The sequence below is a fragment of the Emydura macquarii genome, unplaced genomic scaffold (genome assembly GCF_026122565.2).
Source record: "Emydura macquarii macquarii isolate MOO-44397 ecotype Brisbane River unplaced genomic scaffold, CSIRO-AGI_Emac_v2 contig_3438, whole genome shotgun sequence".
NCBI lineage: Eukaryota > Metazoa > Chordata > Testudines > Chelidae > Emydura > Emydura macquarii.
In genome coordinates, this window is record NW_027133575.1 from 35,877 (window position 1) to 44,974 (window position 9,098).

The 9,098-nt window shown below is 45.1% G+C and overlaps 1 protein-coding gene across 1 annotated transcript; it reads left to right on the forward strand.

Annotated features, from left to right (window-relative positions):
* The first annotated feature begins 7,660 nt into the window (after window positions 1-7,660).
* Window positions 7,661-8,461, forward strand: LOC137144265 (olfactory receptor 10D3-like). Its single transcript, XM_067534467.1, has one exon. It carries the CDS (start codon window positions 7,661-7,663, stop codon window positions 8,459-8,461), a length of 801 nt encoding a protein of 266 aa, XP_067390568.1.
* Window positions 8,462-9,098: the final 637 nt, after the last annotated feature.

The following is a 9,098-nucleotide window of genomic DNA, read 5'->3' on the forward strand; positions in this document are numbered from 1 at the left end:
ATCTTTATTAATGATCTGGAGGATGGGGTAGATTGCACCCTCAGCAAGTTTGCGGACGACACTAAGCTGGGGGGAGTGGTAGAAACCCTGCAAGGTAGGGATAGGATACAGAGTGACAAACAAACTGGAGGATTGGGCCAAAAGATATCTAATGAGGTTCAACAAAGATAAGTGCAGAGTCCTCCACTTAGGAAGGAAGAATCCCATGCACAGCTATAGACTGGGGACCGACGAACTGGGCAGCAGCTCTGCAGAAAGGGACCTTGGGGTAACAGTGGATAAAAAGCTGGATATGAGTCAGCAGTGTGCCCTGGTTGACAAGAAGGCTAATGGCATATTGCGCTGCATTAGGAGGGGTATTGCCAGCAGGTCACGGGAAGTGATTATTCCCCTCTATTCGGCATTGGTGAGACCGCATTTAGAATATTGTGTCCAGTTTTGGGCCCCCCACTACAAAAAGGATGTGGAACAAGTTGGAGAGAGTGCAGCGGAGGGCAGCAAAAATGATTAGGGGGCTGGAGCACAGGACTTATGAGGAGAGGCTGAGGGAACTGGGCTTGTTTAGTCTGCAAAAGAGAAGAGTGAGGGGGGATTTGATAGCGGCCTTTAACTACGTGAAAGGGAGTTCCAGGGAGGATGGGGCTAGGCTGTTCTTGGTGGTGGCAGATGACAGAACAAGGAGCAATGGTCTCAAGTTGCAGGGCGGGAGGTCTAGGATGGACATTAGGAAAAAGTTTTTTACTAGGAGGGTGGTGAAGCACTGGAATGGGTTACCTAGGGAGGTGGTGGAATCTTCATCCTTAGAGGTTTTTAAGCTGAGGCTTGACAAAGCCCTGGTTGGAATGATATAGCTGAGGTTAGTCCTACTTTGAGCAGGGGGTTGGACTAGATGACCTCCTGAGGTCCCTTCCAACTCTAATATTCTATGATTCTATGTTTCTATTCCTTCTGTCCTTCCATGGATAGGAGGAAATTCTGTGTGTATTCCAGTGAAGTCTGAAGGCAGGTCTTCACTACTGCTTAAATTGATCTAACTGAGTGACAAGTTACAGTGACCTAAGTGCTGTCCAGTCGGCAGACAGCAACTTCATCAGACTAGCTGCAACGCAGTTGCGCTTCTAGTGTAGTCCTGCCCTGAGTAAGTTTCCCAGACATTAAGAGCTCTGTGTAGCTCAAATGCTTCTCTCTCTCTCTCACCAATAGAAGTTGATCCAGTAAAAGATATCACCTCTCCCACCTTGTCACTCTAATATCCTGAGACCAACATGGCTACAACAACACTTTTATTGTCACGAAAAAGGTGGGTTTGCTCAAGGGGTCGTGATTCAACCCCATGGAGACAAGAGCCGTCCTGTAGCGTATTTTAGCACTGCTTTAGACCCAGTAGCAGCAGGACTCCCTCCCTGTCTCCGTTCAGTTGCTGCAGCAGTCCTGTTAGTAGAAAAGGCGGAGACTCTAGTTTTGGGATGCCCTTTGATTGTGGTCATTTCACATGCTGTTACTGCCCTACTCTTAAAAGGCAAAACCCAGCATTTATCCAACTCGAGGCTAACTAAATATGAGAACCTCCTTCTTTCAGCCTCAAATGTAACCCTTACCCGTTGTCCCGTATTAAATCCTGCCTCACTCCTCCCCACTCTTTCTGACGGTCATCCTCATGATTGTTTGTCAGTTACTGAACATCTCCTTACGCCTTGCCTTGATCTCCAAGATGTCCCTTTGCTGAACCATGATTTAGTTTTGTTTGTTGATGGTTCTTGCCTTAGAGACAGCTTGGGTAACCTTGTCTCTGGATATGCGGTATGTACTCAGCACCAAGTGTTAGAGGCATACCATTTGCAACAAGTATTGTCTGTTCAGATTGCCGAATTAATAGCCCTTACTCGCGCATGTATATTAGCCAAAAATCTATCTGCAACCATTTACACTGATTCCCGTTATGCTTTTGCAGTCGCCCGTGACTTTGGCTGAAACCCCCATTCAAAATGGACAATATGTTGATGCGTTATTGCAGGCACTGCAGTTACCCTCCGCCCTAGCCATTGTTAAATGTCAAGCTCACCTTATCCCTTATGATGATATCACGCGTGGAAATGCCTTAGCTGATCAGGCAGCTAGGAATGCGGCCCTTTCCAGCCCTCCTGCATTAGATTTCACTAACCTTTTCCTTTCGTCAGACCAGTCACCCCTGGCAAGTCTTACTAAGTTAACAGAACTACAAGATCAGGCTTCAGAACAAGAAAAAGAGGACTGGCTATGACAAGGGTGCCAATTGCACCCGGATACCGTGTGGCGCTCCCCGGACGGCTGCCTGGTAGCACCCAAGGCCCTTTTACCCTACCTTGACCGTGTGACACATTCAGTGGCTCACACGAGCAAAGGGGGGATGATAGCTACAGTACAGCGCGATTGGTTTGCCCCACATTTTTCTTCCATAGCGCAAAAGTACTGCAGAACCTGTCCTATCTGTCTATCCCATAACATAGACCAGAAAGAAAAGACCAAACCCTCAGCACACCCTCCCCCATAGGGACCCTTTGTGACCTTACAAATGGATTTCATCCAAATGACTAAATGTTGTAACTTTGAATACGTGTTAGTCATAGTTGATATGTTTTCAGGATGGGTAGAAGCATATCCTTGTAAGCGAGCTGATGCAATAACCATTGCCAAGAAACTGTTGAGAGAATTCATACCTAGGTTTGGGTTGCCCCTCATTTTAGACAGTGATAGAGGAACCCACTTCACAGGACAGGTCATTCAGAACTTGTGTAAAGTCTTAGGAATTCAACAACATCTGCACTGTGCATACCACCCCCAGTCTAGCGGAGCTGTAGAAAGAAAAAAATTCTGATCTGAAAACTAGATTAGCTAAAATATGTGCAGAAATTAGCCTGAAGTGGCCAGATGCCCTACCCATAGCTCGCATGTATGTTAGAAACACTGCCAACTGGAAGCATGGACTATCTCCACATGAGATCCTTATGGCCAGACCTTTGAGACTGCCACACACCCCTCCGCCAAACCCACAAGAATTTGACTCACAGTTAACGGTTAATGTGATACTGAACTATTATAAACTGTTAATACAGTGTATCAAGTCTATCCACTCACAGGTTCAAGAAGTCCTCCCAACACCTGCAACGGAACCCTGCCACTCCCTCCAACTTGGAGATTGGGTCTACATGAAAGTCCACCAGAGAAAGTCAGCCCTGGAACCACGTTGGAAGGGTCCATTCCAGATACTCACTAACACTGCTGTAAAATGCCAAGACCACCAATCCTGGATACATGCCTCACACTGTAAAAGGACCTCTGGACCTGAAGAAATAAGGTTAGAGGAGCAGGATGTAAGTGCTCGTAACCTCTCCCCTGCACGGGAAGAGAATTTGCCACATCAGAGGGAAAAAGACGTGCTACAACCTCACCCATATAATTTGAGAAGCAGAACTTAACCCCTATCTAATGATCTACAACAATTCTTCCTCTGAAAACTCTATAAATCCATGGACTAATTTTTGACAACTATTGGGACTTAGAGGCTAGACAAGGACAAATTGCTTTTTGCTTAATGGTATCGATTGTGTTAATGCTTATTGTAGTGTGGAAACCAAAGTAGCAGGCAAGTGCGAGTTGGAAGATGGTACTGCACCATAATAGTGGGACACGTTGGTGAACTCACCAGAAGGCGAAAGCCAGGGTGTCTATGGTCTCCAATATCTCACTGCTACAGTATAAGTGGTACAAAATGCAACACTTTCTTATATGGACCCTTAGTCTCACATCCTTTGTTAAAGGAAATACTTTCCTATCTACAGTAATTCAAAATACCAAAGATGTTAATGTTTCAAATTGTTGGATTTGTGCCCATCTTCCCATTCATGCTCCAGGAGGAATTCCTATGATCCCTGTACCAGTTCCCCTAGAGACAACAAACGAGGCATTTGATCAAAGCCCTTACAATTGGAATGCAACTTGGAATTCCGTAAAGCGAAATATAACTGAATTTATTAGAGTAGTAAACCTAACACCTCAGTTCCTCTGTGTTATGTGTGTGAAGCTATAGTCGGAACGAATCCGACAGCTAAAACCTTAGGAGAGGTACCAGACCATCAATGTGAGATGACCATAGGGAGTACAACCCCAAGTGCTTGTTATACTCAAAATCCTACGCTAGGACAGTATTGGGTATGTGGCACTCGAGCTTATATATATTGGCCATGGGGATGGGCCGGTATATTTTAAAGGCATTATAAGGCATATTTAAATCTGGCCATAAGGCATGTTCAAGGGGACCTTGTTAAATCACCAAACTCTCACTGGTCTAAAAGAGAAATAACTGAGACTGATAGATTCTTTGCCATAACCTTCCCTAGCTATGGTGTAGGACGAACCATAAAAGAACTCAGACGAGTGGCATTAGTATTAGAGGAGGTAGCAAATGGAACTACTAAAGCTTTCAAATTCGTCACCACTGAAGTTTCAGAAATAAGGCAAATGGTCTTACAAAACAGAATGGCTGTAGACATGGTGTTGGCAGCAAAGGGAGGGATATGTGCCTTAATAGGAAAAGACTGTTGTACCTATATCCCTGATAATAAAGAAGGAATTTATAATGCCTTAACAAAGATACAAGATGCCACTGCAAAATTACACCAGCCTGAAAATGGAGTCTTTGGAGCTGGTTTGGGGATTTGTTAGGAACTCTGGGCTCCAAAATTGTTCAGGGGTTACTATTGTTCCTTGGAATAATAATAGGAATATATTTACTGGTCATGTTATTCAACTGTTGTTGTCAATGTATAGTAAGTCAAACCCAGAAAAGTATACAGACCACAGAAATAAAACAGATGGCCCAACTGATGTACACTGAAGTACTAAGAGAGAACGAAGAAGAAGATGAGGGGGTAAATGGATTAATGCAAATGAGTCTATAGATGTGGTGTTACAAAGCACCAAAGGGGGGAATGTGGAAGCACAAAAGCAAGGCCTGGTAGGCTTTGCACTGAAATGAGTAATGAAAATATAAGTTAGCATGACTATGGATGGAAGAACCCACTGAAGATGGTTGATTGCATTTTAAGCTGCTTTCTAAACTATCTGCTCTCGTAATCGTTCCTAGCTATTCTTGTAACAGATAAGGAAGTAGCCGTTAGACTTGTTTTGCAATGGAAAACTCCACTATGCGATCAGTATGTGAAGAGCTATCCTACATAAGCCATCAGCATTCAAACCTGTACGGAGACTCCTGACAGACTCCTGTGCTGTTCAGGGCTCCCCTATGGCCATAGCTCTGTGTGTGTCTGTCAGAATAAAGCTCTGCTCGATTTGACCCAAAAAAAGAAACTGTGAGATATTTTCCACGACACCTCACACCTTCCTCTAATGCAGGTGGCCCATTATCCCCATCTACTAACTGGAAAACAGCTGACGCAAAGTGCTGGTTAATTGATCCCTTCTCTCAGGTCTCATACTGGGAGAGGGGAGCTGCCCAAGGGCTAAACTCTCAAAGGCCAGGCCGGAGAGCAACATAAATGTTCCTGCAGCTGGAGATCATGGATGATTCTGGAGTCACTGCAGTGGCTGTGTCAATGCTATGCAGGTCTTGTGTGCAATGGTTGCACAGTCATTAAGAGGGAGCATCTCCTCCAAGTCAGAATACTGAACAGATCTCAGCCTCTTTGGGTATGAAGGATCTGCTTCAATGTCTGCAAACTGGGTGGAGCAAATTGGGGAGACAGAGCTAAAGACTTCCACTGCACGGTGACTGTGGGACTCTTGGCTAAGGCACCGAGTGTATGGTTCTGGAGTAGCCTTCTAGTCTATTTCCTCCCCTTCGCTCTGTCACTTTGACACTCTCTTTCTCCATTTCTATCTCCCATTCTCTCTCTCTCTCTGTCTCTCCAAATCTATGTAGCAGCTTGGGTAGACTGGAACTCTGAGCTGGTACAGAACATTCTCAGTCTTAGATGATTGACTGGTTGGTACTTGATGTGGAAACGGAGAGAAAAACTCTCTGATAGGTTCGGTTTGGGATACGGAGAGTTAAGCGAAACAGTGATGATTCTAGGGGTTTGCTTAACCAATAAACCCTTTATTTTATAATAAACAATTCTATCCTTATAATAAACAGTTCTATTTCTACAATAAACAGTTTCACAGCAAGCAATTGCACAGCAAACAGTGATAGCAAAGGGCAGGAAAGGACAAAAGGACAAAATGTGCCATCCAAGACTTTAGCGTTTTGTGATCTCTCCTGGACCAACGCATGGCTGCCAGCATGTGACACTAGGGTGCCCGGTTTTGGAGTTCCCCAAAGAAGTTACAAGACAAACACAACAGAAAACAGTTAATCCATACTCATCAAACATTATATACAGGTATATTCCTCTCTGCCTTCTGCCACCTGGGTTTGAACTTTTATAGTTTCCCCTGGTCAGCAGAGGCTAAGCCCCATTGGTTGCTATTTGCTGCATGACCTTCTAAGGTCATGGCTCGGAGTTTAGCCAACCAGGTGCTCCTGATTTCCTGGGCAGGTATGAACCAGCCAACCAGGTGATTACAATTATCCTGGGCAGTTGCTGACCATGCACCAGCAGGTGGGGTCACTTCATTTCCTTATAAGGAGACAGGTACATGCGGCTTGTGCTGCTGAGTCAACCCTCCCTAGGCTGCCTCTTTATCCACGTGGGGGGGGGGGCAGTGCATGTGGTGCTACAGACGCCACTATGCAATTCAGTCTCCACACTTTCTCACATGCTCCCGGTCAAACTGATCACCAGATTTGGGAGTCAGTAAGAAATTTTCCACCATGTTAGATTAGCAGGGACCTTCAGGTTTTTTTCCACCTTCTTCTGCAGCATGGGGGAGTTGTGTCACCTGCTGGGATCAGCCAAGTATATCTCACTGTGTCAGGCATTGGTGATGCCTGGGCCTCTCCTATTCTCTGCCTCAGTCACAACTGTTTAGTCTTCGGACATCTGAAGAAGTGCTTTGGTTTAAGTGAAATTGTTGTCCTCAGTGTGGGGTATATTTAATGGCCTGTGATGTATAGGAGGTCAGACTAAATTATCTAATAGACCCTTAGGGCCTTAAACTCTATGAAATTCTCTCTCTCTCTCTACACAAAGAGGAGAATTTTCCATTATCATACTGAAGTATTCTGGAGGTTTCTTTCAGTCTTGCACTCTCTCTGGAAAGGTACTTAGGAGTCAGCTAAATTCATGTTCCAATTCATGATAATTTGCTTTCCTTTTATTAATTTTTCTTTGGCTCTCTGATACCGTGCTGATGGATGAGCTATAAGAACTGAATAGAATAGAAGATAGTTGAACAGAAAAGAAGAAAGGAAAATAGAATTGAGTAGAATTGACAAATATGAGTCCTGATTCTCCACTCACTTCCACCAAACGTATGCGGGTTAGAAAGGTTTACCCTTTGAGAGTAAAACTTGTGGGGTACAAAGGAATAAACAAATCATGATTTATTGAGATTGCTAATCAGGCTGCATTCTCTCTATACCTCCAGGAATGATCCCATCTCGCATGGAAATGGAGAATCGCACTGTGGTGTCAGAATTCATTCTCTTAGGGATCCCCAACACCAAAGGCTGGAAGACCATCCTCTTCACTGCTTCTTAGCTTTCTACCTCTGCACCCTGATGGGCAACTTGCTCATCTCATCAGCCGTCCTCGCTGACTCCCACCTGCACACTCCCATGTACTTCTTCCTCTGCAATCTCTCCGTGGAGGACCTTGGATTCGCCTCCGTCATCACCCCTAAATTGCTGGTCAGTCTCTGGGCCAAGAGTAGAACCATATCGCTGGGAGGGTGCATGTCCCAGGACTACTTCTATCAGTTCCTAGGCTGCACCGAGGGCCTGCTCTACACCGTCATGACCTTTGACAGGTACATGGCCATCTGCCACCTGCTGCGCTATCTGATCATCATGAACCGGAGGGTGTGCGCCATACTGGCTGCCAGCACCTGGGTCACCAGCTCCTTTCACGCCACCATTCTCACCAGCCTGACCTTCACGCTGCCGTACTGTGGGCCCAATGTGGTGGACTATTTCTTCTGTGACATCTTCCCCATGGTGAAGCTGGCCTGCGTGGACACATACGTCATCAAGACCGTGAGCTTCACCAATATTGGCATGGTGCCCATGACCTGCTTCCTCCTCATCCTCATGTCTTATGTCAGGATTGTTGCCTCCGTTGTGAGAATGCGCAGTGCTGAGCACCGTCAGAAAGCGGTTTCCACTTGTGCATCGCACCTCACAGTGGTATACTTCTTCTTTGGGCCCTGTGCCCTCCTCTACACCCAGCCATCCTTGAGCAATGTACTGGCTACCCCCACTCAGATCTTTTGTAACGTGGTCACCCCGATGCTGAATCCGGTCATCTACACACTGAGGAATAAGGAAGTCAAGGCAGCATTCAGGAAAATGAAACGGGCCTGATCCCAGTCCTGCAAAAATTGATAGCTGAAATGGAATGTCTTCCAATAGAGGTGGTCAGGAAGTCAACGGATTTATGCCAGGGTTAGGTTAGAATTAGGAAGGAGGCCAGTGGAATTACTCCAGGATTAGAGTTAGATTAATAGATCATAGGGCCAAAAGGGACCACTGTGATCATCTGGGTCAGACCAATGGTCCATCTAGCCCAGTATCTAGTCTTCCAACAGTGTCCCCTAGAACACATCTTTTAGAAAAACATCAATCTTGATATTAAAATTGTCCTCGATGGAGACTCCATTAAGGCACTGGAACAATTTACCAAGGATCAAATGACTCTCTTTCTTGAAAATGTATGCAGAATATCCAGTCTGAATTTGTCTACCTTCAACTTCCATCTATTGGATCATGTTGACCATTCTCTGGTAGGCTGAAGAGCCAGCCCATTATTAAGTATTTGTTCCCCATGTAGATACTTACAGGTGCTAATCAAGTTACCCCTTGACCTGCTTTTTGTTAAGGTAAATAGCTCGAACTCTCTAAGTCTATCCCTATAACACACATTTTTTAATCCTTCAATTATTCTCATGGTTCTTCTCTGAATCCTCTCCAATTTAACAGCACACTTCTTGAACTGTGAACC